This window comes from Trachurus trachurus (assembly GCF_905171665.1).
Source record: "Trachurus trachurus genome assembly, chromosome: 16".
Classification (NCBI taxonomy): Eukaryota; Metazoa; Chordata; class Actinopteri; order Carangiformes; family Carangidae; genus Trachurus; species Trachurus trachurus.
The window spans coordinates 12,692,886-12,709,714 of NC_139902.1; the positions used below are offsets into that span (position 1 = coordinate 12,692,886).

Here is a 16,829-nt window from a genome sequence, read left to right on the forward strand (position 1 = left end):
TTCCTAATCCTCTTAGTTTAATTAAGCTAAAGCAGCAGCAGGCCCGACGCCGCGGCTCCTCCACCACCTGACTAGGGCCGCAGGAGAAGGCGGACGGAGACTCCGGAGTTCAACACTTTTGAGGAATAAACTAGTTTGAGGGGAGTCGGAGGTGCGGGTCCTCAGCCGCCTCAGCAGGATGCTGGCTCGGCGGATGCTGTGGGGCGCGGTGGCGCGTCAGGTCGCTCCGCGTCTGACGTACAGCACCGCAGCACAGCCACAGGTACGTAGGCCTGCTGCTCTCACACTGCAATACACACATACACACTACATACAGGCTGTGTAGGCTGCGCACTGAGGCCCACTGGCATACAGGCTATTCGTGTCCACACAGCAAGAGATAGTTAAAGGTCAAATAAGGACAATATTAAACGGAAGTCAATTTTCCAATAAGACATTAGATAATTGCTGTGAGACTTTGAAATGAACCCATTTGGATCAATTTGTCTTTGACTAATTTCAAGTTGCACAACACATTGAGCTAAATGATCATGATGCCTGATGTGATGTGTTTATGACTCAGAAAGTAGACTAAGAGATATTTAAGTGTTTTACATGAGTCCCACTAACTCAATTAATGTAAGTTTAATTTTATAGTCTTATTTTTTAATCATATAAAAAAGATAAATATAAAATGTTATGAACTCAGTTTCATCATTACACCTAAAAATTACAACCTGTGCAAAAATTCTGAGCAGAAAAATTCAAGTGATGGCATGCAAAACAATATATGTAAGACTAATTAGCCAGTTTTTTTTTTGTTATTGTTACAGTATTAATGTGGTCATATAGGTAAAGGTAGTGTCACTGATGATTCTGCGGTTGCTACATAAATCACACTTTTCTCATATCTTCTTCTCTGCGACCAGGTGAAGCCAAAAAAGACCAAGTTTGGACCTCTGAGTGATGAAGATCGGATATTCACCAACTTATATGGCCGGCATAACTGGAGGTAAACACATTAAATGCAAAACTGCTGCTGCTACTGTCTGGTCTCTAATGACCTCAGACTCTTATAAAGATAATTGTTCCCTGTATCATCTGTGTCCCTCTTCCCACCAGACTCAAAGGAGCACAACAGAGAGGGGACTGGTACAAGACCAAGGAGATCTTACTGAAGGGATCCGACTGGATATTGAATGAGGTTAAAATCTCAGGGCTGCGGGGCAGAGGAGGAGCCGGGTTCCCCACTGGGATGAAATGGAGTTTCATGAACAAACCCAGTGATGGCCGGTAGGAGCAAGATGGAGAGGAAAAACAATCAATATTTAGGGAGACTTTAGGTCCACATCACCATCCACACCATTAATGACAGTCTGTTAATGTGTCCGTGCACTGTGTGTTTCCTTGTCCCCTGTGTGTTAGGCCTAAGTATCTGGTGGTGAATGCAGATGAAGGGGAGCCTGGGACGTGTAAAGACCGAGAGATAATGCGTCACGACCCCCATAAGCTGATAGAGGGCTGCCTGGTGGCTGGAGGAGCCATGGGAGCCCGTGCTGCATACATCTACATTAGAGGAGAATTTTACAATGAGTCATCAAATCTGCAGGTACACAGATACGCAGGTACGATTTGCAGTTTGGGTTGGACCGTGCAATGTTTGTGATGAAGTATTTTCTCCCTACAGATTGCTATTAATGAGGCTTACAAAGCAGGGCTGATAGGGAAGAACGCCTGTGGCTCTGGCTATGACTTCGATGTGTTTGTGATGCGGGGAGCTGGAGCCTACATCTGTGGGGAGGAGACGGCCCTCATTGAGTCTCTTGAGGGCAAACAAGGGAAACCCCGGCTCAAGCCACCGTTCCCTGCAGACATAGGTGAGGTAAAAGCTCCACAGTCTCCTCCATCTGGTTTCCTTTAGTGGTGAACTGGGGGTTAAGAAACAGCGAAATGGGATTATAGCGTAATTAGAGTCCTCAGGTGGTTATTGACTGCTGCTGCATCTCTCTCTCTCTCTCTTAAGGGGTGTTTGGATGCCCAACAACAGTTGCCAACGTGGAGACGGTTGCTGTGGCGCCTGCGATCTGCCGTCGAGGTGGAGCCTGGTTTGCCAGCTTTGGGAGGGAGAGGAACTCTGGGACCAAGCTGTTCAACATCTCCGGTCACGTGAACACACCGTGCACAGTGGAGGAAGAGATGTCTGTTCCTCTGAGGGAGCTAATAGAGAGACACGCAGGTGTGTGTTTACAGTCCTCCTCTGTGTTGATGTTGGTTTACTTTGAGATGTTGACATGACTTTCACCGTCCTCGTGTGTGATTGGTGCAGGAGGAGTGAGGGGCGGCTGGGACAATCTATTAGGGGTGATCCCTGGGGGGTCCTCCACTCCCATCATCCCTCGACATGTGTGCGAAGACGTTCTGATGGATTTCGATGACCTGGTCCGTGCAGAGACTGCCCTGGGAACTGCAGCCATTATAGTCATGGATAAGTCGGTAAACAAACTCCTGAGTGATCATACGATGCACTGCACCTTCAGCTCCAGGCAGTTCTCGCTGACAGGCTGTTAAATATATAATTTTCCTTCAGACTGACGTGATTCGGGCCATTGCACGTTTGGTTGAGTTCTACAAACACGAGAGCTGTGGCCAGTGCACCCCCTGCAGAGAGGGTAAGGAACTGCACAATCTATGTTAACGCTGTCACTCTCTATGCAGTTAGTTAATGGTGCATCTCCTCACCCTTTTTTGTGCTATTTGGTCTCAACATTTTTATGGACATTCTCTCTGTGCATCCTCTTCCTCAGGTGTGGACTGGATGGATAGCATGATGTGGCGGTTTGTGCGAGGGGAGGCTGCAGTGTCTGAGATCGACATGATCTGGGAGCTGAGTAAGCAGATTGAGGGACACACTATCTGTGCCCTCGGGGACGGAGCCGCTTGGCCTGTGCAGGTGATGTTTTATTAACCACTATAATAAATGAACTTCAACATGAGACAGCGCCTAAGGCCACAAGTTCAAACACCTACTAATTTGAATTTTAATAGGCAATTGTTCTGTTAATTTTTTTTTTTTTTTTTTAATCTACAGGGCCTCATCCGTCATTTCCGTCCTGTAATGGAGAACCGCATCGGTCAGTATAACAAGAACAACTCGCCAAGAGAGCCGGAGATCGAGATGGTCTGAAAGAGTGTGGATGTCCATCTCAGCTTTTGGTCTTTGATGACAGTGTTATTACATAGCTCACCTTGATATATCATATTGTTTTACAGCTTTTTGAATGTAGGTTTTAAAATATGAATGTTTTTCTTCTTGTTAAGATTGTGCAGAATTTTAAACTTCTCCTAGGGTATAAGTAACCATATTTGGATAAGTTGTCAATTTTTGTAAACTACACTTTGTTTTGTCAGGCAGAACTGTTGACAGCTAAATGGCTTTGTGATGACTTCTTCATCTTCTTACATAAGGAAACTGTACAGGGCAATGAAACACAAGCTCAAACATGGCAATAAATTAAGTTTATTTATTTCATAAAGGCATGAAATAAATTCAATAGGTTTTCCTACATATTAGTCCAATTTCATCTGTACAAAAGACCAAATAGGAAATGATGGTGTCACAAGGAAAAGGGTTGAAAAGTTCCGGGATTTCTGGGATAAAATTAAAAGTGGTCAGTGATGTCGGACATCATTGCCATGTGATAGTTTTTACAAAGACACTATATTCAAACACTTCACCTGGCATGGGTTATCATTCCCTTCAAAACAAAATGGGACCCAGAATATCGCTCATCTGACCATCTGTACAGCCTCAGATATAATTTGGAGTACGAGTCCTGCAAATGTTCATCTTCAAACTATAATGTGGGCACAGAAAAAACAAAGAGTCTTGCAAAACATGACAATGTCCCTTTGGACCCAAATACTAAAATAATACTGAGACCAACGTATAGCGATTAAGAGTCATCCATGTGATGAACAGGGGATGAGTGCAGTAAGAAGATGGGCTCAGTTTGGGTGAACATCCTGTAAGACTTGGTAGAGAGCACTGAGGGAGTTAAGACTTCCCCTTCTTTATGGTGCCATCCAGAAAGGCATTGACTGCTGCTGAGGCTGTGTTTTAGCACGAGGGGGTAGTGGAGGCGGGCAGCGATAGCCCTGTGTCCAGCCTGAGGTGGAGGTGGGGGGAGCTGCCCCAGGGTTACCTGGCCCTGAGGCTTTGGAGTTGGAGTGGTCTTCCTCCTCATCAGAAGAGTCACCGGTGTACGCTACTAAACCTGTTTTCAATCTTTTCACTGCGGGCTCTGAAAAGAAGAAAAGGGTGGACAAACAGACAAAAGGAAGAGATGGCAAAAGGGAGGGAGAGAAATGTGTGGAGAGAAAAGGCACACACATACACATTCAAAAAAACAACAGCAGCAACATATTTCAAGTAAGACAAGCACCAGTTAATTATTCAAAAACACATTTTTGGGAGAAACAAATGGTTAATAGATTCAAATCATAAGTTTGTCAGCAGAGTAGAGGAGGGGGCAGCCATTCGAAAGCAGCCATTGGTTGGTGGGGAGCGACAGTGTTAGGGCCGTCAATCGAGTGGCAGGACAGCGTCACGGGACGAGTCGTGCCCCACCCCCAATCAGTATCCAGCATCACCCCAGAGACACATGGAAGAGAAGAAAAACACAGAGAAAAAGAGAAAAACACAAAAACAGGAGAGATTCTCGTTAGTGGGGAAATCAAACAAAAATACAGACACTCCAGACTGATGATGTCATCAGAACGGGACGGTTAGGTCGACTCGACTTGAAATGAATGAACAATGTACAAAAGATGTTGAGTCATAGCTCCCCCTCACTGTCTGCAGATTTCTAGCCAGCAGCAGAGTCCTGCAAGAATCGTAAGAAGCGTAAGGGCCAGTTTGAGGCTGTGTGTGTGTGTGTGTGTGTGTGTGTGTGTGTGTGTGTGTGTGTGTGTGTGTGTGTGTGTGTGTGTGTGGCTGCCTTTATCTCATGTACTACAAGAACAGGGGGCTTAATTATTCAAATCCAGATGAAGAAGGTTACTCTTTTTGGATTTGCAGACGATGTGTCTTGATACATGAGCGGGGTCTTTATGGAACAGCTATACTTTGTCAACAATCTCAAGTAAAACCGTTAAAATTGAGACACGGTCGAGTGGCCCAGGGGAGGATTTACATTTTACTCTCTGCAGCTCTACATTAGGGCTGTGAATAGATCCAGGCTGAGCTTACAAAGGGGGGGGGGGGACACAGCCCAGTGTCAGGAACTGTGGATTTGGATTTGGGCAGGGATTTGTCAGTCCCCAGGATAATGCCCTTACCCACGGGGCCTTGCGGTGCCCTTCTCTCCTCCATACTGGGTCTCACCACATTCACAGGCAAAGGGGGTGGAGGCATTAGCTGCCTACTGGAGAACAGAAAGAGACATGACGTGAGTTAAATGTGCTGAGTAACGCATGTGCACATTTAAAGGGACAACGAGGAGTTTCTATTCGGTTATAAAAAAGTCTCACGTTTATGTGGATGAATCTCCGCTACCCACACTTGTTAAAGCAGATATCAGTGGAATGTTTTTGTTAATATAAGTCCTAAATAGTCCTATTTTCCGTCAGCAATCACTTACATGAAGTATTTCAGCCTAAACACGAGTCTCTCCGTCACTCTGCTCTGCTGTAACCCGAGGAGAAAATTTTCCTTGTGGGATACAAGTGTTATCCAATGAGGAGAGAGAACGGCATGAAGGGCTGTGTGTGCAGCCAAGGGATGCGCGTGAATGTGGTGACGTAGCACGAGGACCAATTGATGCCTGACAAGGGCGGGGGCGGCTAACTCATGGTGCGTTCAAAGAAACTCGTACTTTGTGTTTTTCCTTCCTGTGAAGTCATACCAGTTCGATCTGGTACGAGTTCACGGGTCGGAAGTTACGAGTGGCCGTTATAGGGAACTTTCACAGACAACAGGATGGTAAAAACACGAGCTACGGGTTACCTGGAACGCTACCAAGTCGTAGTTGTGACTTGAAGCTGTAACTTACGGTTTCAAAAGCCTGCCTTGAACGCAGCATTAGCCGAAACGGCCGTGAAGCTGATATCTGCTTTAATGGGCCCATTTTCGAGAAATATCTTCGTGGCGAGTCATGAGAATAACGCAGCCGAATCGCCGTTTATGGTCGGAACTACGACGGTATGTGAACCTCTTTGAACCTCTGACTTTAATTATTGATGAATGAAAACATGAGTCCGTCTTGCGCCGGTCAAAGAATTTTACGGTGCGCGCGGAGGCTCATAAATGTAGTGTGAAAACGCTTCGCTTTTCCAAAACTCCTCGTTGTCCCTTTAAATGTTCGTTAATAAACATTTTTACAATATAACAAAACTCTGCGTACCTGTTCCTCTCACTCGGCAGGCCAGAGGAACTCCGTTGCGGGGGTCCTATGGTCTCTGGGCTGCCCACTGGGAAGCCTGCACCTAAATTAGTCATATGAATGGGTCCATGCTATGAGCAGAAAAACACACAGGTGCGATTAGCAGACATCCTCTACTAAACCCTGTCCTGACAACTTTAATCTATAAGGATATTCCTTTCTCAGCATAGTGAAGAAATCTGTCAATGCAAGTTATAGCTTACCATAAGTGTGTCATTACACTGACATTTTTCCCCCGTCCACTTTGAAAGACACTTAAAGCTCATCAGAAATAATATTGTAATAATATTTCTGAAATTTCATTATTACCAGTAGAGAAAATTAAATAAATTGAATGAAAAAAAAAAAACAGCAACAGAATAAGGCAGGCCATGCTATCTCAACCACTGTACATAAAACACTTGAAGAAAGGTAGATGAATCCTAGACAAAGCATCTTTAGAAACAGAAGACAGAACTGACGGGTGAAAGTGACTTTAGACAAGCTGCACTGAAAATTAGGACAGACAAACAAAAGACAAAAATGACACAAAGAAGCTGCAGATGGAGAATAAAACGAACTAAAAGTAAAGACCAATGCATAACCACGAGGGGTCGTAAACATAGAGGAGCTGTTTATCACCTGGTATCCAAGCAGGCCGCTGTCCGTCTCATCTGGGACCTCCTCTGTGAAGCGTCTCTTCTGTGGTGGGTTGGCTGGAGCGGCAGGAGGCGGAGCTTTGGGTGGCGTTGCAGCAGATGGAGGAAACGGTACAGGAGGAAGAGTCTGCAGAGAAAAAGGGAAGAAAAAAAAACAATGCAGTAAGTATTAAATGCAATTCAAATATCCAGATTTGTTTCTTGACTCAGATAATATTTGTTGGAGTGGAATCCATTTGGCAACAATTCAAAAGAAAATGTTTACTAAAACTAAACAGAGAGATTATATTTAAAAAATGGGAGATTTAATAGCTCAGTCTTACCTGCGGCATCGTTCCTGGAACAGGAGCAGGGGCAGGAGCTGGAGCAGGGGCCGGAGCAGGGGCAGGGCCAGGTGGGAGGGGGTATTGAGGCACACCAGCGGGTGCTGCTGAAGGTATGGGAGGGGGAACCGTGTAAGGAGGAGGGACGGGCTGTGGCTGAGGGGGGGGTACGGGCATGGGGTAGCCTGGCTGGTATCCAGCAGGAGGGTAGTATGGAGGCTGAGGGGGCATCCCGTTCACCACCGGAGGCTGTGCAAAGCCTGGACGAGGAACAGGAGGAAGACAGATTGTGTCAGTGACCTCTACAATCACGTCAGTCTGACTGAGAATGATACAAGTGTTATCCGAGTCCGACAACGACGGTGCCAGCCCGAGCGATAAATCCCAACTGTTGCGTACCTTGCTGTGTTGGCATCATTGTGCTCATTTGATTGAGGAAGCGAGAATATTCTGCATGGACCTACAGAATGAGAAACATTGTGTGTAAATTGTTAGTGTTTCAAAGAACAAGTATAGATCTGTTTGGGTTTGAAACAACTAGAGCAGTGCCATATCTCCAAATAGTTGGAATAACACAACTCGGTCATTCAAGCTCTTCCTCCCACCAGTTGACAATCACACAGGCCAATTGTTCAATCAAGCTTACTGTACTAAATGGTAAAACATGCATTCAGAATTGTATGAGCCTGTAATGAGGCAAACCTGGACAAAATCTTGTAGTCAATTATTTCATAGTAACGGGACTACTTTACTCACCGTCTGAAGCAAGTTCTCACACAAGGTTTTTGCTGCTGCAAGTCCCTCTGGTTTAGGATGACTGGAGAGCAAAAACATTGTATTAATCTTTCCAGGGCCCACAGTGTGGAAAATCGAAAGCTTCAATGGCTAGCTCGTATAAAAGCAAAAGCAGGAATCCTCTCTAAAAAGCAAAGTCCACAATACTTCTCAATTAATGAATGAATTAATAGGAAAGCACTGACCTGATGTAGATATACATGGGTTCAAAAGCTTCCCGCCCAGAGGCAGGCTCTAAACAGCCCGATCCCTTTCCTCTGAGGAAGACTTTGGCCCCAGTCTCTGCCTGAATGTGTTGGAGATATGAACAGCCAGGGCCTTCAACCCGCTCTTTCACCACAAACCCTGGGATGGCGTGCTCCAGTCCCACAAAGACTTTATCTTGAACGTAATGCATCTGCCACCGAAAGACAACAAAGGGACATAAATACACCATGGACTGCTGCATGTAATTACAATTCACCTGCCAGTAGCAATTCATTTTGATCAGACAAAAAGGGCTTTACTGGTGACACTTTCTTCATGTTTTTGTCAATTTGCTACTAATCACATCTGCATTGCATGAATTGCTTGGATTTTTTATTTTGACAAATGTGCACCCCTCCCTTTATCAGGAAACAGACTGACATTCATCAAGGACAAATGAAAATTAAGGTACAGCGCTGGAACAATTGCATTTAACTAACTAACTGCAACTGAAATTTCTTTTTCATCCTTTTAACGATGTCCAGTATTGTTCAGTATTAATTATTCAACTCTGATTTCCAACATAATGAGGCTTTAAACTGCATCATTAAGCCACTGAACAACAATAAAACTGATGTAAAAATGCTTGAAGGACATTTAAAACAATCAAACTAAAGACTATTGCATGCATTGAAAAAGACAGACAGTAATTACTAACTGCATGAAATGCAAAAAAAAAAGGGACCAAAACAAGCAGAAAGGGAGTATGAACCCTAAGTATGTCTGTTCTGTCAGTAATTTTTGAAGGAAACTACTATATAATTTAAGGTATATTCTAAGCTTTTCACTGTGTCATCTTTGACCATCAAAAGGAAAATGACAAAAAAGGAGTGGTCTTACCCCAGACTGAAAGTGTGGTTTGTGGTGGGTCATGGGGGGCAGTGAAGGTGGAGGCGGATTATGCTGCTGGTAAACTGTGACTGGCGCTCCTCCGGGGGAGAAGGATGAAGATGATGAAGATGAAGCAGTGGCAGCCTTGACCACACCGTTGGTGATTATCTCCTTGATTCTATTAACTGCCCCTGGAGAATAATTGACAAAAATAATCAGTCTATTTACAGCCCGTGCACACAATCATACCGATTAAAGATAAGTATGACAAAATACTGACTGTCAACAAGCTCTCTAGTCTGTCCTTGGACGTGTAGATACAGAGGTCGATCCCTGGATGGGAAGAACAGAAAATACTTGAGTTGTTATAACAACAGCAAACATGCAAACAACGAGTTGCCTATCTGGTAGTTATTGTTATTCAGTTACTGTAAAAATAAGAGCAGTCACCCTGGTAGCGCTTTGCCTTTCTCCTCTGCTGTCATGTAACGGCCTCGGGTTGAAACTGCAGCACCGCTAACTTTGCTGATCTGTAGATCAATACATGAAAGGCACAAAAATGTCAAACAAATGGGAAACTGATTAAGTTAAATCTGTACGATATGATCGCCCACATTGCTGCTGACCTCATCCTGTGTTTGCCCACGTGTCAGGAGATTTCGACAGGTAATCGGGACGTCGTTGATCTCAACCTCAGCTACTACCAGGTCATCTTTGGCTTTCGTTGGCACTGGAGGTTTCCCAACACCCACAGCCTGAGAGAGGAGCCACGAGATGAAGTGTGTCAAAAAAAAAAAAATCAGGTCACTGTTACCTAATTGAGGCAAGAGACTACACTGATATTTAGTACAGAAATGTCTGAAGAGAAAACTTGTGGAGGCAGCAATTTTGTGGTGAACTTACTCAACATGCAACTAATATCTTCACCCACATTAGAGCTGTCACATATAATCTCTATTGTGGGTGAATGAAATGAGATATACTCAAGACAAGGAATTTACAACAGAGAGCTGTTTTTGTTTGCCACAACATTGTGATGACTCTTAAAAATACTTATTGTAAAGCAAAGAGAAATGCTGATAACTGTGAGGAACACCTTTATCATCTGCCAAACTCTTGTGCCACACTGTCTAGTAGTATCTGTTCAGCTAAATTGTCTTTTCTTAACTCACTTAATCACTACTAAGCAATTCTGAAGTGTCAATGCAAACCAAACTGGTAGTTTCAGTTTCACATGTCATCACCATGCTACCTAAATGTACTATGGTGTTTAGTACATTTGTCATACAGTCACAAAGATCACCCTACACAACTACAAAGATGATATGATTTGTTAATATGAGAGACTCCTCCTTACCATTATTGTCTATCTGTTATTTTCAAATTAATCAAACAGAGGTCTGACCCATGGTAAAAATCTATCAGTCAATCAAAATGTATGGTTATGTCTGTAGTGATACATTGATGTAACAATCCTGTTAATCCAATATCAAAATTACTCATTAATCATGTTCACTGATATGCAACATACTCACAAAGGTTTAATACAACCAGTGATATTAAACAGATTGTTTTCATCAATATTTCTTGTGTTGATGATATAGTCTCAACTAAAACTTCATTAGGAACACCTAACCAAAACTAATGCAGTCTATATTACGACAGTCCTGTAATAAATCCTGCCTTCATGAAGGCCGTGTTGCTCAGTTTGAGCTGAAATTGTTTCATTACCATTTCTAAAAGCCGTAGTTTGTGTTGATGTTGAATGTGTGTTGCCTTCATTTTAGCCCGGTGTGGCTAACAAAGTGGTGAGAGTGTATAATATTACCCATCCCTCCACAATGGTACAAGGGTGATTGCCCTCCTGGTAGAGTTATAAGATAATAACTCCCTGGCTGTGTAATGGTAAGTATTATGTAACAATGTTCTTTACCTTATCAGGAGGCCCTGGGGTTCCTATCTGTGAGGGTTTGAGTTTGCCCTTGGCCACCAACATGGCATTAATCTTAGCAGCCACAGCAGCTGCAGCATCCAGAGCCCCGGTCGGTGCAGCCTCAGCCTCCCCCATCCCACCACCAGAGCCGGGGCCGGGCTGGTCCCATTTGCTGCGGCGGCTGAAAAGACAGAGAAAAAAGTGATTAACTAATTGGGAAGAGCAAGAACAAATGTTTGTTTTCATTACTAAATGATCCATTACTCCAGAAAGCCTGTCATTAACAAGCCACAGTGAACCCAATGCTGTTTGTGTTGGTGCTTCAGCCCACCATGAGCTTCTTCTTACTCCTCTCCCCAGCCTGATAATGTTGGTTTGTTGCGGTTACTCATGTAAACACAGGTGCATGGGCAGTCTGGACTCGCATGCTCTCTTCTTCATAACGTGGAACAACTACAGGAGAGTCAACATGAAGCTGAGCTCCTCGGCTGTCCGACCACAGTCCGCCATGATTACATAAAACTGAAGCTAGCCGCGGCTAACACGGCGGCTCAAACAAACACCACCGAAAAACACCGCAACCTGCCTGTTTCTACACACTCACCCGCCGTTTTGAGTCCCACAAAATGACATCAATGTCCTGTCCAACTCTCCCTCCTCTCGGTGCGAAGATAAAAGGTGAAACCACCACCACGACCACCGGACCTCGGCACAGCTACCTCGGTGTTTTGGCTGCTAGCTGCTTCGTCGTGCTGCTTCGTTCCGTTTCCGCCTTCGGTTAAAGTTGTTTTGTTTTGCCGGTGAGCTCACGCCACAAGAGGACGCTGCATACCAGGATATATGTGCAAGAAGTGCCTGTGGCCCTGTGTGTGTGTGTTATGTGTGTGCATCGAGGAAAAAGTTGTGCTGTAAGATGCTGATACCTCCCTCACCTTTTCAACACCGCGGTGAGTTTCTCTCTTCAAGTTTCCAGAGGAGGAGGCGGAGGAGCAGCACCTGCAGCACCTGTCCAAACAGACCAGGACACCGTCAAGGTAGGTTTCAACTTTAATACTGCTATTAAAAAATGTGAGTGTAAAGCTTTTATGCACATTTTATGTTACATTTTAAACGCGTGTCATTAATAATGGCATTTACATTTTGTTCAACTGAACATGCAAACAAACCTAGCTAAAACTAACCTACCCTGTCCGTCATCTTGAATGCAAACCCCTATCAATCTGTGAACACGCATTTATCCGTGTAGCCTACGTAGTTAACAACAAACTTTCTATCTCAACAATAAAACATAAATAATTTTATCGATAAAGTAGGCTACAGTTACAAATGAAATGAAATCAAAATTTAAACCAAAAGGGAATTATTAATGATTAAATTCAAATGAGGTTAATAGGCTAGCCTATAACAACCCTGTTGATGAACTGTTGATGGCCGATTTACTTTTGCCTCTTTAGTTCTTAGTTGACAAACAGGCCTGCTCATCCAGTCTGAACATGGCTGTAGGTCTGTCAGTGTGCTCTGTGGCCTGAGGCCTGAGGCCATGTTTTACCCTAGAGGAGGGTGATACAGGGTGAGACCGTCCAGCATCCTGTACAGACAGACAGAGTCACAGCATCCCTGTCTGTTCTTATGGTACAGGGTTATTCAGAGTCAACTGCGACAGGGGCAGTAGGTGTTCAGTTTCCTGACCACCCAGGAGCTCAGAGACGGAGCCAGGAGGTGCAGGTTTCTGTGGAAGGTGAGAACGCTGTGTGGGGGCGACATGGATCAACAGATTGAACAACCAGCAGCCCTAGCTGAATTTCTTTTGTCCTGTGCCGCGGGGTGTTGAAAACACTGTGCAAAACTCTGCTTTCTCGAGTTTGATTAGGATCAAGGTCTGTCATTTGTGCGTAAGAGGAAGTGGCTTGTTTTAAAAGGATCAGTATTAGTTTCCAATTACAACTCTTGCTGCTTATCTAACGGGACTCAAGGTAATTGAGGACCTTTTTCTGCAACTTTAAGTAGGCTATGTGATGTTTTTAACCAAATAGGTTGCCCCAAGAAATCAGCAAGGCCATCTGCAGTGAACAACTAATCAACCAAAAAGAGAAGAGTGCAAATCTGTTTGTTTGTTTTTCTTCATAGTTTACTGTTAAACTATTTAGTTTCAACTTTCTCCTCCCGGCACTTTAAAGTCATTAAGAGCTGACAAGACCTTTTGACCAGGTCTACAATAGTTAAAAAAAAAAAAATAGATGTAGAGCAGGTGAGTAGGACTTTGCTTAACTGTTTCCATTAGATGGTTTACTTCTCAAAATGTTAGTATTCTATTTAATTCAACAATTGCATATTTTTTGACAAGATACTTACTCTTTACCAAGTGAGGAGCTTATCCTGCAGTGTTGACCCGTCGGGATGGGAGGTGTCCTCCCCTCTGGGGGCACTGATAATGGGGAGGGTCAGTTACTGAGCCATTTGAGCTGGAAGTTCAGTCGGTGCAAAGACAGGCAACATGTTGTGTAACAAAGACACGAGGAACAAGTGCAGCCATTTTATAGCTGCTACTAACCCCAGATCACATCTTAAAGCACACAGCAACATAGTGACCCGAAGCGAAGGAATAACTTTTTAAGTACCTGGCTGAATACAGGCATGGCACCAGTGCACACCATATTGTGCAGAAAAAGAGATGGACTTGACTTGGTGGCATCTCTCTCAATTAACTGAGGCTCACTGTTATCACACAGGGACACATAGTACCTGTAATACAGGTGACTCAGCTTTGAGCATAGTTATTGTTGGCATTTTAATACATTTAGGGTTTGCCACATATCAAGTTGTAGACTAGTCACTTTAGATACAGAAACCACTTATTCTTTTATGGCAGGGCTGTTGCCATGATGATAAGTGAGTTGAACAGGACCAAATTACAGTGTCCTTCAAATATTCAGTTCTTTAATTGATCCTGCAGGTGGCAGTCTAACTCTAACTGTTACCAGACCATAGCCTTCACTCTCTCCAACCTCTCTCCTTTCGGCACACATAGACCTGCTGCTTTTTTTTTTTAACCTGATGAACCAAACCAGTTAAAAGGCCTAACATGACTAACTTTATCAAACTTTGAAGTTTGACATTATTGGGTAAAATCATGCATGGCTGTAGATCTTTTACACAGTAAGGACAGAGTCCTTTGGTGAGTCACATACAGTATGTACATGTGAATAAAAGTATTGATAATAAGGCTCAATAACTGAACAATCATTTCAGCTCTAATGCATTATATGCTTTTGTGCTATTAGAGTCATGGAAATGCATGATGTCCCTCCTTTGCCACGATCTCCCTGCATGACCAAACCACAGGGTTCGGATGAGTGAAGTGTCAGAAGGTCAGAGGCTAAGGGAGCTTTGACGCCTGAGTTGACAGGGATGACTGTTTACGGGCAGTGTGCTGGGAGTGGGGGTGAGGGGGGTGGGGGGTTAGAAATGCTGAAAAACAGGGAGAAAGAGAAAAGGAGCGAGAGGGGCAGACGTGCCATATTTACTGTCTTTCCTAGTAAGAGCTCAGGTGCGAACTGTAATGTGTATGTCGGTTGGTGTAACCTCCGGCCTTCAAGGCGCACAAGCCTCGGTCTGGCCTGATCCTGGCGGCTGACACTGTGGTGTGAAGTCAGGGGACGTGATGGGGAGGAGGGCGCCTCACAGTGGGGTTACCATGGATTGAACAAAGAAACACTGTCAGTGCTTAGGTTTCAGTGTTTGCTGTCAAACCAGCAATTACAAGCAGTGTTTTTAATGCCGTGTTCACTACATGTGCGGATGTCATGAAACTTGAATTAGTGCGTTTGATAGACTGTGATGTTACAGATGTTGAAAGCTGGAATTCTACGAAGTGTTTTCATTTTTCATATTTTTAAAATGTACAGTGAACTTTATAAACATTAGCGTCATATAAGGTGAGACCCTGCAGAGGAATGAAAGTGTATGCAGGGCAGAAAGTGCAGAGGGGACAAAAAATGATTGAGAGAGGGAAAACAGATGGGAAGATTGGATTTTAAAGGAGGGCAGGCGGAGGCGGAGTACTAAGGGAATCTTTTTTGTGTATGTCTGGAGAGAATGGGAGCCTCTTATACAGCTCACAGCGTGAACTTGGCCCGGGCTGCGGCCTCGTCTCGTCTAAGCAGCGGGGTGCTTTCCTGAGCGGGCTGCCCAGGGGAGGGGCACCTAAAGCAGCCTCAAACACTGGTCAAGAGGAAAGCCGGACAGGCGGGGCGAGGGGTGCCGGGATGGAAAGATGCTTGGTGGTTCCAGGAAACGGACATGTGCTGGTTTTATGAAATCCTCAGGTAGAGCAGGACGACACTCCCAAAAGAAAATATTTGGCCTTGTGTTTTCCCCGTGGACTTGAGAGGAGAAGGATGCTGCCTGTAATCTCGGGATGAAATCAGAAGCTCCTGTTGCACAGGAGGACAAAAGTTATGATTGGAGCGACGCGGCCGGTGCTGGCAACTACTAATACAAACAACACAAAGTTTATAGATTGGCCAGGCTGCCAACTGAGACAATATTTTCCATCCATTTTGGTTGGGTTGACCAAACACCATGTATTCGAGGTTTATCAAACACTCAGTCATCCCCGCAGACCCGAGGGAAGACTTAATCATCTGATATATTGAGTTTTAGAAGACACAGACACCCAAAATCTGTCCATTATGAACACTCTGAAAATTGAACAACAAGCTCTCTGTGCTTTAATATCCACGCTGCTGCTAAATGTCTTTCTTGGAAGGGTTTCATCTTTACCCAAGCGACACCCTCCATCTCTCATGTCATTTTGGTATGACCCAGGGGTCCGAAAAATCACCAGATATCACACGAGGACTTGTGATATGAAATGTATACGGTACTAGCTCTTTGTCTGCAAGGAATTCCATTTAAACGGACAAATGTGCTGAGAGGGCCTCGGTTGTCTGTGAGAGGTGGATGGATATTGCATTAACTTCACAACAGAAGCGCCCCCTGTGGTGTAACCGCACAAGGCTCCAGATAATAACTGCAGTGGGAACATTATGCTCAGAGGTAGCCAGGCCAGGTAAATGGAAACACATGGCAGGCAGCATCGGCCGCACAAGGCCCAACAGCCACAGAAATAATGGCATCACAGTGTAGAGGAACGCACCAGCTCGCTTGACGAATGCTTTTGGTATGTGTGTCTTCAACCTGTTGGTATTACCACGGCCGTAAAGCCCCGCAGGGCTGCTCAGCTTCTCCTGCAGCCCTCAGGTTTTCTTTTCCTCCACGCCTTCACTTTACACACAAATAAATAAACCCAGACTACACATAACTCTATCTCATTTTACAGTACGTTGCATTTAAAACGAAATCTCTCCAGTAAGTCATTACCTGGGGATTATGTACTCACAGAGGTTATTGAATGTCAAGTCAAAACACAGTTAACCACAGTTAATAGAGCTTAATGGGCCGTCTGTGTGATTTGGGTGGAAAAACATCATTGCTTAGATATGTCACTTGAGACCATGTCCTTAACACCAGTGATGAAATAAAAAAAACTTGAGGGATTAGCACTGTTTCTTTACCTGCTCTCCCCCATGCTCTGTGGTTTGGAAACTTGTTCAGAATTTTCATCTTTTTTTCTTAAGGCAAT

General features: G+C 44.3%; 2 protein-coding genes across 4 annotated transcripts; one reads left to right on the forward strand and one right to left on the reverse strand.

Moving 5' to 3' along the window:
• Positions 1 to 178: 178 nt before the first annotated feature.
• LOC310999528 (NADH dehydrogenase [ubiquinone] flavoprotein 1, mitochondrial-like) lies at positions 179 to 3,163 on the forward strand (the record flags this gene model as incomplete). Its single annotated transcript, XM_083989988.1, has 10 exons — positions 179 to 262; positions 909 to 991; positions 1,102 to 1,272; positions 1,405 to 1,588; positions 1,667 to 1,856; positions 2,003 to 2,215; positions 2,306 to 2,472; positions 2,567 to 2,648; positions 2,784 to 2,929; positions 3,068 to 3,163. 10 exons carry the CDS (start codon positions 179 to 181, stop codon positions 3,161 to 3,163), a joined length of 1,416 nt encoding a protein of 471 aa, XP_083846114.1.
• A 315-nt stretch (positions 3,164 to 3,478) lies between these two features.
• Positions 3,479 to 11,942, reverse strand: khdc4 (KH domain containing 4, pre-mRNA splicing factor). Of its 3 annotated transcripts, XR_014596056.1 has the most exons (15): positions 11,790 to 11,942; positions 11,186 to 11,366; positions 9,879 to 10,007; positions 9,703 to 9,782; positions 9,533 to 9,585; positions 9,262 to 9,443; positions 8,361 to 8,572; positions 8,137 to 8,197; positions 7,780 to 7,840; positions 7,381 to 7,640; positions 7,041 to 7,184; positions 6,381 to 6,490; positions 5,317 to 5,402; positions 3,808 to 4,280; positions 3,479 to 3,777 (listed from the first exon to the last, which is right to left on the reverse strand). XR_014596056.1 is itself a non-coding variant. In XM_083989979.1 (14 exons), exons 1-14 carry the CDS (start codon positions 11,816 to 11,818, stop codon positions 4,051 to 4,053), a joined length of 1,815 nt encoding a protein of 604 aa, XP_083846105.1. In that variant the 5' UTR covers positions 11,819 to 11,942; the 3' UTR covers positions 3,479 to 4,050. The 3 variants fall into 3 exon arrangements, 2 of the variants coding, with proteins under 2 accessions (XP_083846105.1, XP_083846104.1); XM_083989979.1 differs by having other exon boundaries at positions 3,479 to 4,280; positions 5,317 to 5,399; XM_083989978.1 differs by having other exon boundaries at positions 3,479 to 4,280.
• Positions 11,943 to 16,829: the final 4,887 nt, after the last annotated feature.

Excerpts from the sequence above, each read along its gene's own strand:
- khdc4 (XM_083989978.1), bottom strand. The coding sequence starts at position 11,818 with ATGTCATTTTGTGGGACTCAAAACGGCGG. Across the intron at positions 9,586-9,702 it reads AAAGGCAAAGCGCTACCAGG|GGATCGACCTCTGTATCTAC; the intron begins GTGACTGCTCTT and ends CTTCCCATCCAG. Across the intron at positions 9,444-9,532 it reads GACTAGAGAGCTTGTTGACA|GGGCAGTTAATAGAATCAAG; the intron begins GTCAGTATTTTG and ends ATTATTCTCCAG.